At 42.1% G+C, this 25,189-nt stretch overlaps 1 protein-coding gene across 4 annotated transcripts in view; it reads left to right on the forward strand.

Moving 5' to 3' along the window:
* Nucleotides 1-504: 504 nt before the first annotated feature.
* OGFRL1 (opioid growth factor receptor like 1) overlaps nt 505-25,189 on the forward strand; it is a 52,620-nt gene continuing 27,935 nt past the window's right edge. The window contains exon 1 of one of the 4 annotated variants that reach the window (XM_073626758.1): nt 505-954. In XM_073626758.1, the coding sequence (XP_073482859.1) occupies nt 769-954 (186 nt within the window). In that variant the 5' untranslated portion in view covers nt 505-768. The remainder of the gene's footprint in view (nt 955-25,189) is intronic. The other 3 variants (XM_073626757.1, XM_073626760.1, XM_073626759.1) reach the window with 3 other exon arrangements.

The following is a 25,189-nucleotide window of genomic DNA, read 5'->3' on the forward strand; positions in this document are numbered from 1 at the left end:
CGTTTCTATGGTGTGAACTGGAAGTAAGGAGAACAGTTTCTTGTGAAAGAAAGCTCTGTCTGTCTCAGAAAAGGATATGAAATCTATTTGATCCCAGTGTTGCATTCGCGAGTAATTGTAAATGAAACGATCAGAACGCTGCCAATTGAAGAATGGCATTTGGTACACCATGCCGGTATCGAGGTGGTTAATGTGCATAGTAGATGAAGCGTCTCATGCTGTATACGGCTACAATCACATCAAGTATGCCGTATATGAAAAGGGACATCCCCGGCGTCCCTCCAGATGTGCACACACCAACAACTGTCTAAACTGCACAGTAAATGAAATGGCTCGTGTGCGGTCTATTTTTGTGGGACCCCCAACCCAAAGGAAAACACTGCACCCAGGGCAGCTGCCCCCCTTGCCCCCACGCCTGGGACATAATAGCCTACCAGGGAAGTGTAACTAAAATCTGTTTTCCCCAATGCTGATTTGTTACAATGTTCCCGGATACAATAGGACACATCACTGTGGGTGGAAAGTCCAGACAGCTGACTGGGGAGGATTGGCAGAGTAATCCCCAGTCAGGGCTTTTATTGCTCCTCCTCTGATCAGGGGCTGATTAATAAAGGAGGGGATCACCTCTCTCCTCTACTATCTGTGGCAGCTCAGCACATACAGTACTCAGGAGGCCAGTGTGTGTGTGTGGCCTGGGGGCTCAGCTACAGCCGCACTGTGACATGACAGTCCCTGCTGGGCTGCCACAGTACTAGCACTGCTCTGCCAATGGGGAACCTCCTGAATGGGGTCAGCTTCAAGGAACCCACCACTGTGGAGGACTGTGACTCCACCTGGGAGACGGACTCCGGGGGAGACGAGGAGCAGGGGGACGAGGATGAGGAAGCGGACAAGGATGGCTTTGAGGACAGCGGAGCCGAAGAGCTGGGATCAGAGGTTACGGACAGCAGCCAGGTAACATCCCATAGCAGCATGTGCACAGCATCCATGCACTTTTATACATATGTGTAACCAGTCCTGCGTAGTCCTGCGGACGCTTGCCTGTGTATATACTACAAAGCCTGAGCTTTCTAATATGGAGTTATGTGGTTAGAGAGCAGAGCAAGTAATAGGCTACATAGATGAGTACAGACATGTATTGGAGAGGGGGGATCATTCTATAACTAATTCTACATCACTAATATTAGGCTATTCATCAGATCTTTAGCATTGCCTGGATTTAGCGCCTGCCCATTCCTTATAACCCGTCACTTTCCCTTTGTGTTTAGAGTGCACATGGCTGGATCAATAAATATACATGTGTTTTACCAAAACATCACAAACAATGGCAACATTGGGCTTACCAAATCCCCCCAAAAATGTCTTACCTAGCCTAAAATCAGCTCTTTGATGTCAGTGGAAACACCGCCACTTATGACAACATTGATTATCCTGTTTTATTACTACAGTTATTAGTAGATTGATTGCACATAATAAATGTACACCGACAAACATTGCTTGCTGCATTTCTTTTCACCGATGATAACATGAAACGTTTCCGCCTGCTATTAAGACTTTTTTTTTTAATCATGTGATTAATTGTTTGGACCTTATACGATCTTCAGTTGTTCAGGTGGATCAGCGCCAACTTTTTGAAACTGATCGTTATTGTTACGGTGGGTTGGAAGATCAGGGGGTATTGAACACAGCTCCCAGATTGATGTATCTATGATTTCCTACACAATATGGGCAGACAGCACCTCCCTGGACCACCTGTATCTGTCAAATGTGCCCATCGCTGTGGATAATTAAATCCGTGGCAGCTCAGGCTTTCTGTTGCCAAGAACACCGGGCAATCTGCAGACGTATGGGTGATCTGGCCATCCTGACATGTTCATTTGTCTATTTTGTGAGCAGCATTACATAGTTCTCATTTTTTGGGAAGGAGTTCCTTTAACATTTTTAAGCAAATGTATTGTGTGGTGTGTGGGGTTTTTTTTTATTTTATTTTTTTTTTAGTTTTTGTACGAGGTCAGGGACAGTCACAGAACATCTAAGTTGAATAGGACATTTTAAGTGACACTTTAAGCAATATAGAAGATTTCTGTACTTTCAACTATATATAAAAACTGTTTTATATATATATAGATATAGATCTATATATCTATATATAGATCTATATCTATACATAGATATATATATCTATACATATATATATATAGATCTATATATATATATATTGATATATAGAGATGACAGACCTGAAAGCAATGCTCTGTTCACATCTGCACAATCTTTTTGCTTTGTCAGTACTTTCGACATAGTCCTGCTTGCTGCACTTTTGATGTGGTTTTCAGAAAAAAAATATGTATTTTGTTGAATTAAATAGTAATGTACAGTATGTAAAACACTTCCAAAACACATCTGATCTGCACGTTGATGAATACAGCCTTAGGCCAGATTCACGTTTCCATGTTGTGGCAACGCATGTAACATGCGTTACTGCATTGCGGTGACATTCATTTTGATTGGTACCCCAACTCGCAAAAGCAATGCACAGTAGTCAGTGCATTGTATTAAAAAAAAAAAAAAAAGTGTGATATGCAGTTTTAGGCACGTTGAGGTGTACTGGCTGCCCATTCATTTTTGTATTGGCTGCCTTAATGCAATGCACATTATAACCTAATGTGCGTAAACGCACCGTAAAGAAATAGATGAGCCCTTAATGTTACTATTGACAGTGGATTACAGTATGTTATGGTCTTGTTATCATGGTCTTGTTATTGATAATGTTGATTTTTACCTGTTTTAGAATAGCTGTGCAGGCAAAAATACAGTATTTTACAAAAGTGAGTACACCCCTCACATTTTTGTAAATATTTTATTATATCTTTTCATGTGACAACACTGAAGAAATGACACTTTGCTACATTGTAAAGTAGTGAGTGTACAGCTTGTATAACAGTGTAAATTTGCTGTCCCCTCAAAATAACTCAACACACAGCCATTAATGTCTAAACCGCTGACAACAAAAGTGAGTACACCCCTAAGTGAAAATGTCCAAATTGGGCCCAAAGTGTCAATATTTTGTGTGGCCACCATTATTTTCCAGCACTGCCTTAACCCTCTTGGGAATGGAGTTCATCAGAGCTTCACAGGTTGTCACTGGAGTCCTCTCCCACTCCTCCATGACAATATCACGGAGCTGGTGGATGTTAGAGACTTTGCGCTCCTCCACCTTCCGTTTTGAGGATGCCCCACAGATGCTCAATAGGGTTTAGGTCTGGAGACATGCTTGGCCAGTCCATCACCTTTACCCTCAGCTTTTTTAGCACAGCAGTGGTCATCCTGGAGGTGTGTTTGGGGTCATTATCATATTGGAATACTGCCCTGTGGCTTAGTCTCTGAAGGGAGGGGATCATACTCTGCTTCAGTATGTCACAGTACATGTTGCCATTCATGGTTCCCTCAATGAACTGTAGTTCCCCAGTGCAGACAACACTCATGCAGCCCCAGACCATGACACTCACACCACCATGCTTGACTGTAGGCAAGACACACTTGTCTTTGTACTCCTCACCTGGTTGCCGCCACACACACTTGACCCCATCTGAACCAAATAAGTTTATCTTGGTCTCATCAGACCACAGGACATGGTTCCAGTAATCCATGTTCTTAGTCTGCTTGTCTTCAGCAAACTGTTTGCGGGCTTTCTTGTGCATCATTTTTAGAAGATGCTTCCTTCTGGGATGACAGCCATGCAGACCAATTTGATGCAGTGTGCTGCGTATGGTCTGAGCACTGACAGGTTGACCCCCACCCCTTCAACCTCTGCAGCATTACTGGCAACACTCATACATCTATTTCCCAAAGAGAACCTCTGGATATGAGGCTGAGGACGTGCACTCAGCTTCTCTGGTTGACCATGGCAAGGACTGTTCTGAGTGGAACCTGTCCCGTTAAACCACTGTATGGTCTTGGCCACCGTGCTGCAGCTCAGTTTCATAGTCTCGGCCATCTTTATTTAGAGCAACAAGTATTTTTTTCAGATCCTCATAGAGTTCTTTGCAGTGAGGTGCCATGTTGAACTTCCAGTGACCAGTATGAGAGAGTGAAAGCGATAATACCAAATTTAACACACCTGCTTCCCATTCACACCCGAGACCTTGTACCACTAATGAGTCACATGACACCGGGGAGGGAAAATGGCTAACTGGGCCCAGTTTGGACATTATAACTTTGGGGTGTACTCACTTTTGTTGCCAGTGGTTTAGACATTAATAGCTGTGTGTTGAGTTATTTTAAAGGGGACAGCAAATTGACACTATTATACCAACTGTACACTCACTACTTTACATTGTAGCAAAGTGTCATTTCTTCAGTGTTGTCACATGAAAAGATATAATAAAATATTTACAAAAATGTGAGGGGTGTACTCACTTTTGTGAGATATTGTACATAAACTGCCACTGCCCCCTTTCCATCTGAAAATGCCTAGCTCTCATGGTAATCCAGTGACTTCAACATTTGAACACGTATGCAGATCAGGAGTCCTGACTTCACTAAGATTTCATTGGCTGCATGTTTTTCTCGATAACTGACTTAAAAGAGAATTGTGAAAAAAAAACTAAATCCAAGGACATGCTGGTAGGTTAATTGGCTCCTGTCTAAATTGACCCTAGTATGTGTATGCAAGAATGTGAGTTAGTGACTTTAGATTGTAAACTTCTTGATTGCAGGGACTGATGTGCATGTACAATATATATGTAAAAGAGCTGCATAAATTGACAGTGCTATATTATTATTATACAGGATTAATATAGTGCCAACAGTTTGCGCATCGCTTTACAATATAAAGAGAGACAATACAGCAATAATACAATTCAATACTAGAGGGTTAGGAGGTCCCTCCTCCTGGGAGCTTACAATCTAATAGGGGGCTGGTGGAACAAAAGGTAATAACTGTGAGCGATGAATTGATGGGAGAAATAAAAGATCTGGTTATTAGCTGAAGGCAGGATAGGCTTCCTTAAAGAGATGAGTTTTCAGGGATTGCCTACAAGTGGACCAAAAAGTTTGGTAGGAGATAGCTGGACAGATTGGGGTAGGGAGTTCCAGAGGATGGAATAGGCTCTGGAGACGAGCATAGGAGGAGGAAACAAAGGAGCTAGAGAGCAGGCGGTCTTGGGAGAAGAGGACAGTTTGGGTGATATTTGGATACAAGATTGGTGATGTAGCTCAGGGTAGAGTTGTTAATGGCTTTGTATTGTTAATGTTTTGAATTGTATTCGTTGGGCAATGAGAAGCCAGTGGAGGGATTGGCAGAGTGGGGTGGTGGACAATGAATGGTTGGTAAGGTGAATGAGTCTGGCAGCAGCACTCATGATTGACTGAAGAGGGGATAGCCTGCAAATAGGTAGGCCTGTGAGGTGAGAGTTACAATAGTCAAGGCGAGAGATAACAAGGAAGTGAATAGGTTGCTTAGTGGTTTAATGGATTTAAAAGAGGCAAATTTTGGACATGTTACGGAGGTGAAGTCTACAAAATTTGGACAGCGATTCGATTTGGGGCTGAAAGGACAGGTCAAAGTCCAGGATTACACCTAGTACCCTGGCATTAGGGGAGGGACTGATATGTGTATTATTGATCTTGATGGAGAAGTCAGGGGAGGGGCACAAGCAGGGGGAAATATTATGAGCTCAGTTTTTGAAAGACTGAGTTCAACGAAGTGGTGTGACATCCATGCTGATATGTCAGTTAATAAGTTGGTAATACAAGAGGAGATCGAAGGAGTGAGGTGAGGAGTAGAGCGATAAATTTGGGTGTCAACGGCATGGAGATGGTACTAAAAACCATGGGAGTTTCTCAAGTGACCAAGGGAGGAGGTGTAGGTGGAAAAGAAGAGGGGTTCAAGGACAGAATTTAGGGGGACCCCTACAAAAAAGTGGAAGTGGAGAGGAGGAGACAGAGAACATCGCCGATCGCTCGGTTTTCACAGCTCCGTGAGCGGAGAGCTGCAGACTGTCAGTCACAGCTCTCTTCTCCCTCCTCGCTCATTGGAGCGCTGAGCTGTGGAGGGGGCAGAGGGACCATCTCAGGCTCTCAGCCAGTGTTGCCAACCGTCAGTATTTTTACTGGCAGCCAGTAAAAAAATGGCACTTTTTCTTTTGCCAGTAAATGCCAGTGACGGGAAAAGGTTGCCAGTAAAAAACATGGCTGTGACGCACTGTTCAGAATTGCGCGTTCTGATTTGGAGCCCACTGAGACCATCCATGGGCCTGCTTTAGTGTGTTTGGGCAGTGCCAGCAGAAGTGGGTCTGGCGGAGGCAGTGTCTGAGCGTATGGTGTGATGTCATGGTGCAAGGGAGCTGAGAGAAGAGGCCAGAGCCTCGTGCGCGGGTCTGTAGGATGGGAGCAAGGCAAACCGGGAGCAGGACTGTCAGTGCCTTTTGGACTAAAATGGACTGAAGGGACCACCTGGTGTAGTGGGAGACTGTCACTCTTACTCAGTAGGGAACGTGTCATGTCGGTGAGGTGTCATCATTGTCTGTGCTGCTGCTCACTGCTGTCAGTGTCACTGTGAGAGTCAATTTCCTGAGTCCTGTCCCTGAACTGCTTACTTACTATATCGATAAAAAAGAAAGAAATATCCTTTTTGTCTAAATATCTACCTTAAATCACATTGCTAATTGCATAATGTACTTGTTTGTAGTCTAAATACTAAAATTTGCACTTAAAACTGTAATTTTATAACTTGCTAGTAAAAACTTGGCTGTGCCAGTAAATTTTGGGTGCCGTGTCAGTAAATTTCAATCTGGTAAGTTGGAAACATTGCTCTCAGCGGCTCAATGAGAGGCTGAGAAGGGTGTCAGTCAAGGCACCTGGCGGATCCAGACTCTGTGGTTGGGATGACGTGGTGCCTGGTCGGACATTGGTGACGTCAGCAGAGAGCGGACCTCAGTTCACTCTCTGCTGAAAACGGGTCACAGGAGTGCAAAACGAATTGCACTTCTGTATACCATAGGGGAAGTACAGCTAAACAGGCTTTGGCTATACTTCTCCTTTAAGTTGTTCAGGATGGAGGGGTCCCGTGAATGCTTTTTAAGTATGGGGTGATCAGCGCATGTTTTAGATGGAAGGGGAAGGTGCCAGTAGAAAAGGAGGGATTGAAGATGTGAGTTAGCGAGCAAAGGATAGAAGAAGAGGGTGACCGTAGCAGTTGTGAGGGAACAGAGTCCAGCAGACAGGTGGTAAGGCGGGCTTCTGAGAAAAGTTTAGCGACTTCTTCGGTAGTAGTGAGGTCAAAAGAGGAAAGTGTTAAGGGTGGATTTGTACAAGGTATGTTACATGGAATAGATATTTATGCAGTGTAGATGCCACGCAAATTGCATCAATCTTGTTTTTGGAAGCGGTTAGTAATCTCTTGAGCAGTGAGTGAGTTACTGGGTGGAGGTGATGGTGGAGAAAGTAGAGAGTTAAAAATAGAGAAGAGATGACAAGGACTGGATGAAAGAGTGTTAATGAGAGTGAAAAAGTAGGTTTGTTTAGCAGCAGGGAGGGAGGGATTGTATTTTAAAGCAGAACTTCAGTAATTTTTTCATCTTCCCATCTATTAAATCTTCTGTCCTTGTTGTTTTAACTTTGGATAGTAAAACATTTTTTTCTGCCAGTAAATACCTTATACAGCCCACTTCCTGTTTCTTGTCTGGTAAAAAGCCTAGGCTTATGACATCAAGCACAGCTCTCTCTCACTCTTGTGAGAGTTTGTCAGGAATGGAGGGGGGTGAGTCATAAGAGGACCAATGAGAGCTGCAGAGCTGGAGGGGTGTCTGTGTAAATCCAGGAAGTGAACAGGCAACTTCAGCTGCCCACAGTTAAAATGGTTGCAGCCAGACACAGTGGGGGGAGATTTCTGCAGCATATTTGGTACAGAATCACAGTATATATAAAATAATATGCAAAGTGGTTAGAGGGAAGCTTCAGAATGGCAAAGATGTTTTTATTACAAATTATGTGAGCAGACTGCAGTTCCTCTTTAAGAAGGCAGATTTATATAGAGTGAATACTCGCTAGGATTTGGTTTTGTGCCACAATCACTCCAGAGCACGGCTATGTCTCTAAAGATTTCTGTTTATCATCTGGTATATAAGTACCTTTAATAAATGAATAAAATAAAATAAATTTAAAAAACCATACATATTCCCCAATATGGCTGCAGGGCTGTCCCCTGCTGGCTCTAAAACTGAAAACTGAGCTATCACATGACCGCTGATTACTCAGTTCTTAGTCTTCTCTGGACATAGAGTTGTAACTGTCAGTCACCGCCTCTCTGCTCTGTCCCTCCAGCGATAACTGAAGCACCAAGCTGGGGAGGGGGAAGGAGCAGGGTGCTGAGAAGTGCCAGTCAGGCATCTGGATGAACGCAACCTTAAAGTGGCTGTAAACCCTTATAGACCACATTTGATTACATGTAAGCCTATACTGAGGCTTACCTGTAGCTACCATGGATATCTCCTAAACCTGCACAGTTTAGGAGATATCCCCTGTATCTGCATGAGCCGACGTCATCAGCACATGCGTACTGAAGCAATGGCACGTACGTGCTGTTTGCTTCAGTGAGTGTGCCGTTACCGGTGGCTCCCGTGCACATGTGCGGGAGTGATGTCTTCGTGGCTTCGGCCAATCACAGCGCGGGAGCCGCGATACCCGGAAGTAAGAAATGTCGCCAGCTGGTGCTGTGTACAGGCACTGCATTGGGGGCTTCGATCTCAGGTGAGTATAACATAATGAGCTAGTATGCTATGCATACTAGCTCATTATGCCTTTGTCTTGCAGGACTTTTTTTTTTTTTTTTAACTGGGTTTACAACCACTTTAAAGAGGATCTTCAGTCATTTAAAAAAAATTCAAAGTCAGCAGCTACAGTACAAATACTGTAGCTGCTGACTTTTAATAAAAGGACACTTACCAGTCCGGGGATCTGGCGCCATCCATACCCAGGCCAGTTCTTTGCCAATTTATCAGTCTCTGGCTCTGCCATGTTGACTAAGTGAAGCTGGCTGTGTCTCTCTGCAGCTTCACAGCTGGCTCCCCACTGCATATGTGCATACTGATAGAAAAAAAAGACTGCGCTGGAAAAATAAAAATCCTAATAGTAAGCTGCAACACAAAGTGAAATAAACACAATACAAATGGGAACAAAATATGGTTGCGCTCTAAACCCTTAACCTTATAAAACGTGATAATGAATGATCAGTTAGTGAAAACGCCAAAGAAACAGTCCCAAATAAAAATATATAAATAGTTAACTCTGTGAATAATTCAATAACTGTAAAATGGTCCAATGACGGTAAATCAAACTTTCAATCAAAAAATCCTTATCAAATGGTGAGTAAACCAACGTGTGAACAGTTCAAAGAAATTGGTGTGACTTTTGCTTGACAGACACCATGAATCCACCACTGTAAGAAATGTGCGCTTACCAGCTGCACAGACAGGAAATGCCTGTGGGCTGTGGCTAACACCCAGCCAAGGGCCTTTTCCTCAGTAATGTTCCGACATCAGTCCAGTCACCGCATCAGAGAGGCATCTAATCCGGACTGTAGTTGGACGAATCCTCCACTCCAGGCTTGTGCACAGCTCAATATATGATGTTACGAACGTGGTTCAGAGAGAAATAATAAAAGTGACCATAGGTAAAACCCGCTTGGTGCCCCATGACGACATCAAAACTGTGACGAAACGCATCGGGAGGAGCGATGTACTGACGTCACCGCGCGCTACGTCCCGTTGTTTGTTAGCACAGGCGTGTGTATTGCTGCCGGCCGGCCGCATATTTTAACTTTTTGTGATTTACGCCTTACTGGCATCTGTGTTTTTAATATTTAAATAAAACCAAGCGGATTTTACCTATGGTCACTTTTATTATTCCTCTCTGAGCCACATTAGTACCATCATATATTGAGTTGTGTACAAGCCCGGAGTGGAGGATTCGTCCAGCTATGGTCCGGATTAGATGCCTCTCTGATGCGGTGACTGGACTGATGTCGGAACATTACTGAGGAAAAAGCCCTTGGCTGGGTGTTAGCCACAGGCATTTCTTGTCTGTGCAGCTGGTAAGTGCACATTTCTTATGGTGGTGGATTCATGGTGTCTGTCAAGCAAAAGTCACACCAAGTTCTTTGAACTGTTCACACGTTGGTTTACTCACCATTTGATAAGGATTTTTTGATTGAAAGTTTGATTTACCGTCATTGGAACTTTTTACAGTCACTGAATTATTCACAGAGTTAACTATTTATATATTTTTAGTTGGGACTGTTTCTTTCGAGTTTTCACTAACTGATCATTCATTATCATGTTTTTTAAGGTTAAGGGTTTAGAGCGCAACCATATTTTGTTCCCATATGTGCATACTGTGCTGTACCCTGAGAATAGTCCTGTAACCTCATGGGACCTGTGACATGTCCCAGGAGGCTGCGAGCGGTGAGGAGGGGCCAAACTTCACTAAAATAGCCTAGATCAGCGGTTCTCCACACCTGTCCTCAGGACCCACCAACAGGCCAGGTTTGCAAGATAACTGAAATACATCACAGGTGATATCATTTGTTGCTCAGTGATTGCAGCATTCTAGTCTGCATTTCTCCAAGGTAATACTTAAAATCTGGCCTGTTAGTGGGTCAGGAATTGAGAACCACTGGCCTAGATGATCCCATTGGAAGCTGTAGTGGGTACCTTTCAAAACTAGGTACCTGCTCCCCAAAGATATAAAAATATTTGCATTAGTGGCAGGGGGAAGGAATAGCGAAACTTCCAATTTTAACTCTTTTTTTAACCAATTTTATTGGTTGAACTAGATGGACCTGTGTCTTTTTTCAACCAGACTAACTATGTACTGTAACTACTGTATGTAACTGATGTTCTGCTTTAAAGTTGGGAACAGAAAGAGCCCGGCATCCCTCAATTTTTTCAGACAGGTGAAGCATGTCTGCCAAGCCAGGTGATGCATTTCCAATGCTACCTACTATGCCATGGGTCGCCTTGAACAGGCAGCAATATGGTGGGTGTGTGGGTATACCCAGCATCCACAGATGTCTGGAGTGTAAATGGTGGAGCATGAAGCAGTAGGCAAACCTGGGCCTTCTCAGGAGTATTACAGCAGATATACAGTAATTTGGTCAGCAGTGCTACTTCATGCAGTCTGATTCCATCACGCTGGCTTCCACAATTCTGGTAGATTTGGACACCAACAGCTCCAGGGTAAATTAGCTTTCTTTTTTATAGCTCTCCTTCCTACTATAGATATACTAACAAACAACTGGCCATGGAATCCCACAAAAAATGATTCCAATGCTTGTATATAAAAAATATGTATAAAATATAATGGTGGGTGTCACCACAAAAAGTTATTATTATTGGGGAAGGGAGAAGTGTTTTTTTCTCAGTAAAAATTATGATTCGGTAGCTTTAAGTTGGCATCTCTTGCCACATTTTCTCTCTAATTTTGTTACATCTTCCTACTATACCCATACTGTGGGGAGGCACAGTCAGAAGGATATCCTCTCTTTAGGTGTTGGTTGTTTTGGTTAGGCGTGTTGGCATGTATTTTACAAGTGCAGCTAAATGTGTTGTGTTTTCCCATTTTACATTGGTATGGCAATTGGGAGTCAGGGGCTGAAGCTGTAAATTCCTCTTAAAGTGGTCGTAAACCCTTACAGACCTATAATAAGTAAATAATAAGTAAAGTAAATAATAAGTAAATAATAAGTAAACCTATAATAAGGCTACCCAGGATATCTCCTAAACCTTCACTGTTTAGGAAACACCCCCTGTATTTGCATGTGCCAACGTCATCGGCACATGCCCACTGACACAAACTGAAGCAACAGCACGTATGTGCCGTTGCTTCAGTGAGTGTGCCGTTACCGCGCGCATGCGTCGGAGTGACGCCATCGCGCCTCTGGCCAATCACAGCGCCGGAGCCGCAATACCCAGAAGTAACCCCCAGGAGTGATGTCGCCGGCCGCTGCTGTGTTCTCTGTGTGCTCTTGTTTTCAATGGGAAGGGGCGCTTTAGGAGCGGTGAGTACACCGCTCCTATAGCGCTGCAAAGGACTTGCAGGACTTTTTTGACCATCCTGCAAGCGCACCGCTCCAATGTGAAAGCCCTCGGGGGTTTCACATTGGAGTGGATTGAGCGGCTCTTTCAGGGCGCTTTACAGGCGCCTGCAAAGCGCCTCAGTGTGAAAAGAGCCTTAACTTACAGGCTCCTTGGGTAAGCCTCTATAGACAAACCTGTGTTTAATGATTGCTCGTTAACACATGCAGGTGTTGGAATTCTGATTATTGCACTGATTAAACTTCCAGGCTCATGTGTTTGTCACCTTCTTTATGGGTATCAACAGCTTTAATGGCTAAGTTCACAATTTTTTTTTTATCTAAATTCCTGTTTCCCTATGTACCAATATACTATTAATGTACCATTGCAGAAAATAAACTTTTTTCTCTGTCTTCTAGGGCAGGCTTTACCTTAGCCTCCAATGTCTCATATAGAAAATGCTTCCATTTGTTCCTGCTATTTGTTCTGCTATTTGTAAGGGAGAAACTGTTAGGGTCATTTCACACGGGCGGTCCGCCCGACGGACTCAGTTTTGCTCAGCGGGGGATTGATCTGTTGATCCCCGCTGAACAGGCAGATGACAGGTCCGTCTCCACTCATTGTGCAGAGACAGACCTGTCAGAGCTAGGGTTGCCACCTCATCCCTCATCAATGGGGGATTGCTCTGCTGATCCCCGCTGAGCAGGCAGATGACAGGTCCCAGTCTCGCTCTCCTCTATGGGGAAATCGGATGAAAACAGACCGCCATCCTTTTTCATCCATTCATATCTGATCCGCCAGACGGATGGAAAATAGGACCACCATCCGTCTGGATTTGGTGGACAGGATTGGATAGCGGAGGATGTCAGTGGACATGTCACCGCTGACATCTGTCACTCCATAAGGGAGATTGGAGGGTCCGATCGGGTCCACCTCAAAAACTGACAGGCAGATCTGATCGGACAGCCTGTGTGAAAGGGGCCTTAGTGAGGCTTTATTTCAAAAAGTTCTGCATGATTTGTTTTTTTTTGTTTTTTTTCACTTGTATGAATGAAATGCAACACTGGTCTTGTGTATTATACAGGACACTTTAACTTTATGTATTATTTTACATACTTGACACTAGAGTCCGATCTGTCTGCCGCAGTGTCGCAGTCCAGATAAAAATCACAGATCGCCGCAATTACTAGTAAAAAAAAAATAATAATAAAAATGCCATAAATATATCCCCTATTTTGTAGACGCTATTTTGCGCAAACCAATAAATATACACTTATTGCCATTTTGTTTACTAAAAATATGTAGAAGAATGCATATCGGCATAAACTGAGGAAAAAATTTGGGTTTTTTTTGTTTTTTGGAAATTTATTATAGCAAAAAGTAAAAAATGTGTTTTTTTTTCAAAATTGTCGCTGTTTTTGTTTATAGCGCAAAAAATAAAAACCGCAGAGGTGATTAAATACCACTAAAAGAAAGCTCTATTTGTGGGGAAAAAAGGACGTCAATTTTGTTTGGGTACAGTGTCGCAAGACCGCGGAATTGTCAGTTAAAGCGACGCATTGCCGTACCGCAAAAAATGGCCTGTTCATTAAGGGGCAAATCTTCCGGGGCTTAAGTGGTTAAAGACTTGATTAACTGCTCTACGTCAAAAGTCATTTATATGCTTACCCGTCCATGTCAAAAATCCTATGTTGGCAAAACTAAAAGACCGCTATGAGTAAGGATTGGTGAGCACATGAATGAAATGAAAGAAAATGAACCAAAAAACCCCTAGCAAAACATTTCAAGGCAATGCATGGGGGTAAAATTGATGCCATGAAGGTAAAAGGTATCTATGCCTTCAGGTTACCACCCAGAAGAGGAGACTTTGATAGAGTTATCCTCAAAAAGAAGAGTGGTGGATCTATAAACTTGGGGTTCTTGTACCCCAGGGGTTGAATTCAGATCCCAATTGCCATTTTTTTGGAGGAATAAATAAACAACTAATCAGACAATTGATTTAAAGAAATGAAGGCTAATATGAATCTCTCCATCTAATCAGATATGTTTTAATTTTAAAATTTTTATTAATTTACACTATCATGTTTTTATGCATTTCTAGCTGTATTAGTGGTAAGCGCATTATATGAGAAAATTAGGAAAGTAACTTCCTATGAATAAGGAAATCTAAAATGCTCCACTTTTGACATCAACTTAATTACAGCAATGCAGCCAACTTCTCTAGTTTAAGAAAGACAGCAATGTCACTTTAAGACAGAAATCTACGACAGGTCCCCTCCTCCTGGGCCAAGCCGGGTATTTAAGGCAAAGGAGAGGTGCGGAACGTCATCCTGATATAGCTACGCATAAAATAGCGAAACGCATTGACGTCACCACAGTGTCACCGGCGCGAAAACACTGGACGCCAGATGGACATGCGCAACAGCTAGGGAGTCTTATGCCGCATACACACGGTTGGACTTTTCAGCTACAAAAGTCCGACAAACTTTCGACGGACTTTTGGAGGACTTTCAACCGACTTTCTAACGACCGGACTTGCCTACACACGATCACACCAAAGTCCGACGGATTCGTACGTGATGACGTACACCGGACTAAAATAAGGAAGTTGATAGCCAGTAGCCAATGGCTGCCCTAGCGTCAGTTTTTGTCCGTCGGACTAGCATACAGACGAGCGGATTTCTGGGTCCAGCGGAGTTACGACGTAAAGATTTGAAGCATGTTCCAAATCTAAAATCTGTCAGTTTTGCGACTGGAAAAGCCCGTTGAAGGTCCGGTGAAGCCCACACACGATCGGATTGTTCGCCGGATTTGGTCCGTCAGACAAGTCCGGTCGAAAAGTCCGACCGTGTGTACGCGGCATTAGGAATCCCAGATTAACGGCATTGCACAGTCTACACAGCTATATACAACGCGGATCTGTGCTGAGACAAGCCGTGTAGGATCAACTGCTCCATACAGTCTTGCAATCTGACTCCATAGGAGCTACTTCTCATACAAGACAACGCACAAATCATTGCAGTCTCCAATGAATGCAAGGAGAAACTGGAGCCAGTGGGAGACCAGATAACCTCTATTCCGAGGTGGAAGATATAAGGAGGTCGTTCAAAGCATGTATCGGGAGGCTATCCAAGGCCTAGGTAAGCACAGCCAGCTCCGTATACTCCCTGATCAGCATATAGACTGACACTCTATTTTTCCTTACAATGACCTAAGACTTTCCTTAGCAGTGCCATATCCCCTAATCAACTAACTGGGTGTTATCAATCAATTCTTGTTGGATAAGGGACTCTTACCTGAGCCAGGATTTTCCATATTTTTTGCTGATTGATTTTTGATATCTGCATTTTGATCTTAAAGTCATATTGGAACTGTACATTTGTCAGTATCATTGGCAATATATTTCCAACCAGAGACACTCAACGTAGGGAGTATTTAGGTAGCCATAAGGTACATGTGAGTTGCACACTCGACATTGTACACTATTGCGGGGTACCGCACTAGATGTGTGCATCCGCATGGACATTTGGACCGGGTGACTTTAGTGTGACATTGTTTTTATTTTTTATATTTATCATAATACCATCTATTTAATAAAGTATGTTTACAACTAGCCAGCAAGTTCAGTTTTCTGCCGTATTAACTGCTTGGTTATCCACAGGGGACGCTCTGCTTCCACCATTTGGTGACCACCCTTCCTTTTTCTCTACATATGTTTAGTTACAAGTAGTGCTGGGGAAAAAATCGATTTAAATCTTGAATCGAGTTAAGAGGTCAAATCGATTCAAAATTTAAGCAAATCGATTTTTTTAGATTTTTTTTTTTTCACTGCGCCGGTCCCGAGGCGCTGCGGGCATGAGTTTTTAGGTGAGGCTGCAGCTACGGCCGGACGCCGCGGACTAGGCCGAAGCCGCGGCCTCGCCTAAAAACTCATGCCCGCGGCGCCTCCGGACCGGCGCTGACACCGCGCCGGGCCTGAAGAGCTGCGGGCAAGGAGTTTTTAGGTGAGGCCGCGGCTTCAGCCTAGTCCGCGAGGCCGGACGCTGCGGACTAGGCCGAAGCCGCGGCCTCGCCTAAAAGCTCATGCCCACAGCGCCTCAGGTTCGAATCGTGAATCGAGTTTTTTTTAAGAGAATCGAAGATTTTTTTTTTTTTTTTTTTAAGAAAATCTCCCAGCCCTAGTTACAAGGCAGTACATCTTATTAAGGTGTTTGGACACTGGGTGTGAACTATAATTACAATTATAGTATTCCAACCCCCTTTTTTTGTCACAGAAAGATGTATTGGTACTCACACATGGCTAGGCCAAGAGCAATGGACCCAAATTACCAGCGGCACTTGAGGGGGGTAGCACTACATGTGGGTGCTCCTCCAGGATTTCTCTGCTTGATGTGCCAGTGAGCCAGTTAATGAGCCAGAAGAAGGTACCATGGAGCCTACAACCACTGCAGAATGGTTTCAAGAGCAGAATGGCCAACCTGAGCTATGCGGTGGTTGCTTGATATACTTGGGAGCCCCTGGTCTAAAGAGCAAGTGAGACAGGCATTAGCAGCGGTGGTTCCAGGTCACTATGAAGTTGATTTACACTTTTTTTAAGTGTAATTTGCTCTCTCAACATAACACACTTTCTATAGCCTTACTGTCACCTAGCGTACATACACGTTTGCTTCTTACATATCATTCCCTAGAGGTATATAAATTTTGTAATATTCTCTGTGCAAAGTAAATTGTGTAATAAACCCTCTAAACCTTGGCCTTTTTTTCCCATTTTGAATGCAACATTTATTCCTTCAGTGAATTGTATTGCTCTAGTAAATATGAATTAGTGGGAGATCATCTTGCAAATCATCATGTTGTACAGATTCCTTTTCCAAGTACTAACGCTCTGTGTGCGTAGTGTTTTAGGTGAACTGCTGTTGGTGATCTACAATAGTACACCATGAGGTTGATTTATTAAAAGTAAATGTTCACTTTGCAAGGAAATTTTCCCAGAGCTTGGTAAATGAGATGAAGCTTTGCTGATTTCCATCAGCCAGTCACGTGGAAGCAAAAGTGCTATATATAAGTATTTTTTCCTTGCATGTGATTGGGTATTCTTTGCAAGTTGGAATTTTACCACATGCACTAAGCTCTGGGGAAAGTTACAAATGCAACTTCTTCGGTAACGTTATATGTTTAGAAAACAAGATTCCAAGAACAGTATGCAGCTACAACCTTTTCTGGTTATTGCCTACTATCCTTAAAGTGTCTGTCTAGGCATTACCCAAATGTACTTCCAAAGCTCCACTCCCACACCCAATCCCCCAATAGATTGATTTGTGTACAACCAGCCTGTTTCTCTGGCAGGGCTGATCTGTGTATTCTGACAGTAGAGAAGTCTCTCAATAAGTCTACAATTACTCAGCGTGAGGGATTCCTTTATCCAAATCAAATGTGTGGACGGGGGAATCAAGTAATTTTCTTTTGTTCAACCAACTGGTTGAATGAAAAAAAAAATGACTCATGGCCAGCCTTAAACATGCCCCAGAACTCTTGATTTTGACATTCCCCATGCCATTTCCCTACACAAAGTGTGTGGACGGGCTCCTGGGGGTCAAGGCAGCTGCATTGTTTTGCTAGGAAAAAAATGCATGCATGTGCAGTAGGACAGTGAAGGGTGTGAAACAAGTGAATGTCTTTAGTCCAGCAGGCAGGGCTGATCATGCTGCCTGGGATTTCAGTGCAGCTAAGGCTGGCCATACATAGTCAAATTTCGAAAGAATTTTCTTTTGAAAATCTGAAATTTTTGTTCATTTTGTGATCCGATGGTGCCACCATTGATTTTGAAATTCGACCAACCAAGCATTCAATTTCACCTCATGTTGCTACAGAAAATAATTTTCGTGGCTTGGAATCTTCTTTTGTTGTACATGCGCATTTCTTTTTCGATTACATTTCTTGCACAATTCTCCCATCTTTGTTTAGAAAATCGTATGTTTTTAAAAAAAATTCCAACATGGCCGATTACTCAAATTCGATAGCCACACAAAAATCTGCTGTTGCTGCAGCCCACTAATGGTGGGAAATTAGAACGAAATCTCTTAAATAAGATTTTTGAAAGAAAATTCTTTCGATATTCGACCCATGTATGGCCGGCCTAAGGCACTATGTTGTGGGCTTTCTGGCAGATCATTATGTGTTTTTCTTTATTTGCAGTGTTTTTAAAGGGATAGAGCATGGTGAAATGTACACACTCTATCTTATTCTTGAAATGTAATGCCCAAACACAAGAAAGTGTCAATTTCTACCTCTTTTAGCCACTTTGTACCAACCAACATTGGTACAGTGGTGATACTAAACACACACTGTTTGATTTACATTGCCCCTTCTATTTCTGTATATGGATGATGGCACTGCAATTATTTTAATAAAAAGAAATCTAAGCACCTTTTTTTCTAATCAATATACAGCTGTCACATGACCTAGCTCTTTCCCAGCCTGTCTGTAGGAAAACATAAGCAGGAGGAACTTCTAGTCCTCTGCTGCTGGTCACATGTTCAAAATAAAAAATAACCTTTGGAATACAGAGTAAAAATAAATAATTTATATAAATAAACCATTTTAAATTGTCATAAAAATATATATTTGAAATCAAACCTTTATTATTTTGGCAATAACATGGTGTGGGTGGATTTCTACCAGTCACAGGCTGTGTCATGCCCCTCCATCCTGTGTTTTAGAAGAAGAGGGAAGTGAAGCCTCCATCAATCTACATGTAATATCCCTTTCCCATTGTGTTTAGCTTGTTAGTTGGCATGAAGGAGGAGGGAGGGAGTGGACTGTCATTTACCACTGTGTATATGCCCACATATGTAACTCTATAGTCACATGGGCTGCTCAGATGTGTTAGGGAGGAAATGCGCAGAATAGAAACTCACTGAAAACTGAGCATGTGCAGAGCTGCCAACACTGCTCTGCAAAATCCCTACCTGAATTGGAGACTTAGACAAAAGGGGGAGATTGAGCAGGATCAACCAGGTTTTTTTGCAGAATACAGAAAACTAATCTCATAGTGACTGAGTGAGTATGAACAGCATGTAATACAGAATTTATTCATAGTCTTTTATGATACAGGTTTAGTGACACTAATCTTTGCTTTGTTTTTTTTTGCATTTACAATTTCATTGGGTAGAATGGCACAATGCAAAGATGACGTTTGTCACATTACTGCAAACCATCACAGTTTTAGAGGATAACTGTAAAAAGTGTTTGCCATGCTCTTTTTTCATCCACAGACTTTTAGAATAGGCCAATTACCAGAAACTGCTAATGTAAACAAAATAAATAGCATGCATCAACATGGTTTGTGTCTGGAGAATTCATATAGCCGTCGATTTGATACTGGAGATTAGGTGAGGGAATATTTGAATCACGTAACCTATTTAACACTACATTGCTGATAGAGTGCTAAAGAAACATGAAACCATGAGTCAGTTAAATAAACAATGCTATTTATGCAACCAATATACAGTATGTGATATATGGCATGACCCATCTAAGCAAAGAAACTATTAGCATTTGAAACTAGTACTCTATGCAATTTTGCCAAAGTAAAACTATTACACTATTTATATTGTATGTGTTAGTCAAAGAGATCTGTAAAAAAAATATTATTTGTTTAATTAGGTGGGAAGCTCATGGATGAACTTCCATCCTACCTTTCATTTATGTATCATTTTTGTTGTGAAAAAAAAATGTCTTTACCAGATTTCACAGACCATTGGCTGCAAAAATGCCTATCATCCCTTATAAAATTTACAGCTTAATTACCGTATATATAGGATTGATTTCTTCTTTTTTTTTTTTGCTACTTTATATCCTACTTTTAGGGGGCAGATATGAATTAGAGGCAGAGATGCATAGCATAAAGTAAAGTATAAAATAAAACACAAATACATAATAAAAAATGATATATACTGTATATTAGCAGTATACAATAGGTCCATCTCAAAATCACTTATAAGGAATGACCTGATGGTCACCAGAGCACCCTGGAAGGGATGATGAGTATTGCTGCAGATGGCTCTCAGGTTGCTGCCCTTGGTGGCACTTGGAGAGGTACAGATGACAGTAGGCACAAACAAAACATGGTACAAAATCAACACAAAGTTGTGGTCTATAAGGCAAAAGGTCAGGGCAGGCAGATAACAAGAATCATGGAGAAACAGGCTGAGGTCATAAATGGTACAGAAGCCTGGGAACAGATATTCAGACAGGTCTTTGCTCCATGACTTTCAAGTGCGCTCAGTAGGTTTCAATAGATTTCCTGGGCATGACCTCAGAGGATGTGTCCAGCAGCACTTCTTGCTAAGAACCATTGGGGAATGTGAAAAAGTCTAAATACTGGAACCTGAAAAGAACTCTTTGAAGTTCAAATGTGGTTGCACCAATAAACAGGCATCAAGCATGGGGCCCAGTTGCAAAACAGCAGACTGATCCTGCATAGAATCAGCAGCCACATGAACAGCTGGTTTTGGAGACCATGACCTGTGACTCTCATGTATAAGGACAATGTACATTTCCAGTAGCTCTGGAGGTGGTGTTTTTTTCATCTGAAAGTTATTAGAGGTCATAACACTCTAACGTGGGCCTTGAAAGCAGATCATATCATAAAAATAGATACATCTTGGTAGTCATTGTTCAAAAAAAGCTTATTGATTTCTTTCCTAATGGTTTCCCTTAAATTCTCATCAACTGATCGCTCAATCTCCACATTCCCAGGTCATAGTCCAGTGAAGAAGTAGTGTATTTAAATACATAGATAAAATACAGTGGTAAATCCTTGGAACAGGAGTACAGTCAGATTTGTCAATCTGAGTAAATACCCTATTGCTACTTAGGAAAAAAAATACATGTATGAGTATTGGATACTAGAGAGAAGAAGGAAAAGCAGGAACCCAATGGATGCAAAGCTCTCCGGGATTTGGCAGGAAATATTTGATCCATAGTATATGGAAAGACTTTTGTGCCTTTCAAAAGGAGAAATATGAATAGAGGAATAAAAAAAAGCATTTTCCTTTTAAGTTTTTTATCACACCTGTAATATGCATATGATGTGGAATCTTCCGTAAACAAAGACGCAGTGCTCTATGGGTCCAGCATAAAGACTTGTAAACCTATAGCCAAGTAAAAAATGAATTTATTTGTTGCACTCTTGAGAAAAAAAAAAACTGTCAATGATAAAAAATTTGTAGGGATTTGCAGAGGCAATCATAAAAACAAATAGTCATTGTAGATATAATGTGAAAAAATAAACACTGTACCACTATGACATCCAGGTGGAGAGGGGTTAACATCAACATTCACTTCAACTATCAGCCAGTGGTCAAACTGAATGGATTTCTGGGATGAACCACCTGGGCAGGGAATCCAAATTCACAGCTGTCAGCACGGTAGCTGATCGCGGGTGTCAAACCCGCTGTGCTTCGGGAGGTGTATTGTAGTATCCACCGCTGGGGAATAGAGCCAGAAAAGCCGACCAAGCTGGCTGGGGCCGGGCACCTAAGATGACGTGGATGTCGCACCGGAAGAGGAAGTAACCAGGATGTCGATTTGTCAGGGTGGACCGCATGCTCTAGGTTGCTGTGACGACCATGGCTTACATGTTTTGCACGCCCGTGCGTTATCAAAGTTGACTTTGATCGTGTTTATTTTTTCACATTATATCTAGGATGACTGTTTTTATGATTGCCTCTGCAAATCCCTACAATTTTTTTTTTATCATTGACAGTTATTGTTATTTTCTCAAGAGAGCATCAAATAAATACATTTTTTATTTGGCTATAGGTTTGCAAGTCTTTATGCTGGACCCATAGAGCGCTGCTTCTTTGTTTCAGTGTTTTGTTATCCACCTTTTCCAGTGGTTGGCGGCTGCACTGGGCTTTAGCTCAATTTATATTTTCCAGGATACATACATCCAGGGCTTTTTTTCTCAGAGAATAGGTGCAGGAACTCCCCCCATCTGAGTCACCCCTTGTCTCTGCCCCCTACCCACCTCTGACCACCGTCCCTTAATTCCACCCCCTACCCACCTACCAGTACTGCACCTTTTAGAGAATACAGAACCAAGTATCATTTTGTGATGCTAAATCATTTGTATGGAACATGGTAATGATAAAAAGAAAAGCAGTAAAATAGATCCCCTGCAGCCAGCAACAATAGAATCCCAGCAATAGATCCCCACACAACAATAGACTCCCCAGCAACAATAGACTCCACCCCAACAACAATAGATTCCCTGCAGTAACAGTGAACCACCCACAACAAAATATCACACCCTGTAACAAAATATCCACCCAAACAACATTAGACCCCCCCCCCCCCCAGCAGCAACAACAGATCTCTCAGCAGCCAGCAACATAAGACCCCCCAGCAACAATCCATTCCCCATCAGCAACAATAGACCCTCACACAAAATCAGATCCCCACCAGTGACAATAGATCCCCCAGCAGACAACATCAATAGACCCTCCAGCACACCCACACCCCATGATATTACATACATTCAGTGTTGGAGGTGCCAGAACTGCATTCCCCTGCGTTCCCGGTGAAAAAAAGCCCTGCATACATCTACATAGATGGCGGACAGTTTATAGCGCTCAAGGAACTTTTGTTGTGTTTGTGGGTACTTCCGGACATAGCATCTGATATATATTTTCATGACACATGCATGCAGGTGAGGTAGAAGGTCAGTGTTACACTTGTGGGATGCAGTCATCTGCACTTCTCCCCAAAAAGTGCTTGCACCATTTTTGTTCAGGCATCATGTGGGTTTGGCTAAAATCCACCTCTCATGTTCCAACTAACTATAATACAGGTACAATGTTACAATAAGCCATCTTTGAGTGAAAGGGAGCAGCAGACTGAACAAATGTCACTCATTATAATCAAACATTTTACCACACACTGTTAGTGTTTATGGAAAAATTTGAAATGTGAGACTTCGCTAAAATCCTGCAATCATATGCAACTTAGTCTGGTGCTAAATAACGGCAATGTTTGTCTCACTTAGAGGATTAAACTTCCAGTATAATGCTGCAGTATAATAAATGTTTGCTTTTGGGCTTAATAACGTTTAAATATAATTTTAACATTTACATATTTGCATTTTGCATCCAGTTAAAAATTTGTGTATTTATTATTGTAGTAAATGATGGATTGTTTGAATCACACGCAAGTTTGGCAGGAACTGTGTTGCCTTACTACAGAGCTGAAGACAGCCAAGAAACGGACGGGAGCCCTGCAGCTGCTTGAGAACTTCTGATTGCTATCTACGCTGCCAGCCACCAAGAGTCAAAGGGTTTTCCACTATGTAACTGAAAGTGAAAACCCCCTTTAACATATATTTGCTTATATGCTTTCAGCACTTGAGCATAAGCTCCCTAAGGGAAGGCCCTACAACATATAAACTGTCAGTAAAATACTTGGAAAGAATCCTTATTAATTAGAATATATGCTAATCTTGTATGTTTTCAGTGGAAGCCTTTGTGGAGTTATGCTTTAAGGTGTTCAATTAAACATTTAAACTTGTGGAGTTAATGCCTCAAGCTCATGTCTAATAGCTGTTTGATTTATTGTAACAAATGCGACATATGAAGCAGATTTCCTTGCAGCATATGCAAGTCTATATATTCTTATCAGAAATTTCTCTGTGCTAAGCTGTATTTTTTACTTATCATTTCAACTTCTGCTAGTCTCAGGGGATAGAGTGACTCATTTAATATACCATGAAGGATTTATATGTACGAAAGAGAACTGCACTTTTGTAGCGTAAATCATAGATGCATTACAATAAACTGGCTAAGCATTTATAGCATAAGTGCATCTCATCTTTATGATAAAAATTAGATTATCGGTTATGTTGTTGACATATTTGGCTTTTTCAATGTCAGGAACCCTTCAATCATAATTTCTTTAAAGCACATGCCTTCATAAACTGTGCAGAAGAATTTACAACTGAAAATATGTACAGAGCAAAAGGGGGAAAAAAATTAAGTGTTTTCTGTACGTCCTTTTATTTAAAGGAGGTAGGTATCCCCACCATCTCTTTAGAAGTGCTTGCTCCTTGGTCATACCTACCAATCAGTTGTGAGCTAGTCTGTGAAGAATGCAAAACTCATTTTGAAAATATTTTTTTATTGACTGTACAGCTTTATTTTGAGTTTTCTATTGGTGATAATATCTGCTATGGTTGTACTTTATGTGTATTATTTGGGCTTTGCTTACAACCCATACACGTGAATGATGGGACCCTCCATACACCTAAAATAAATTAGTGTATAATCAGAATTACAATAAAAATATGAAAAAAACAATGCTGCCAGCACAGTTGTCAAAAAATGTGTAATACAGTAATTTAGTTTAAATGTTGGGTTTAGATTAAGGACGAAGTTTATGGCTTACAGTAAAGCTCGGTTCACACTGGGGCGACTTGTCAGGCGACCTAGTCGCCTGACAAGTCGCCTCCCGTTCTGTGCTATGGAACCGTTCTAATCGGAGCGACGCAAGTCGCTCCGACTTAGAAAAAGGTTCCTGTATTACTTTGGGGGCGACTTGGGGCGACTTGCATAGACTTCTATGCAGAAGTCGTCTCGCAAGTCGCCCCGGCAGTCGTTTGCAGGTCGCCTCGCTGAGGCGACCTGCAAGTCGTGCCGCCCATGTGTGAACCGAGCCTAAGTGTAATGCCCCGTACACACGATTGGACTTTCTGACAACAAAACCGTGGATTTTTGTTCGAAGGGTGTTGGCTCCAACTTGTCTTGCATAAACACGGTCACACAAATGTTGGCCAACAATTACGAACGAGGGTTTGATATGCCTGTCTTGCCACGATCGATGTAAGCGCTTATTTTATTCCTTTTTGCACCCGGTCTCTATTTTGTCTTAGGAGCCAGAGTGCTTTTTATTATAAAACTTTTTATGAAAATTTTTTTGAAAGCTGATTCACACTATGCGGAAGTTTTCTTTTTAATCTTTCAATCTGAGGGCCGTATCCTCTCTGTGAAGATTTCTAATTGGATTGACATACAGTCCTATACTATGGAGAATGGAAGCCAGTGAGACTGGATTAGGGTGAC

Source organism: Aquarana catesbeiana, linkage group LG04, assembly GCF_042186555.1.
Source record: "Aquarana catesbeiana isolate 2022-GZ linkage group LG04, ASM4218655v1, whole genome shotgun sequence".
Taxonomy (NCBI): Eukaryota; Metazoa; Chordata; class Amphibia; order Anura; family Ranidae; genus Aquarana; species Aquarana catesbeiana.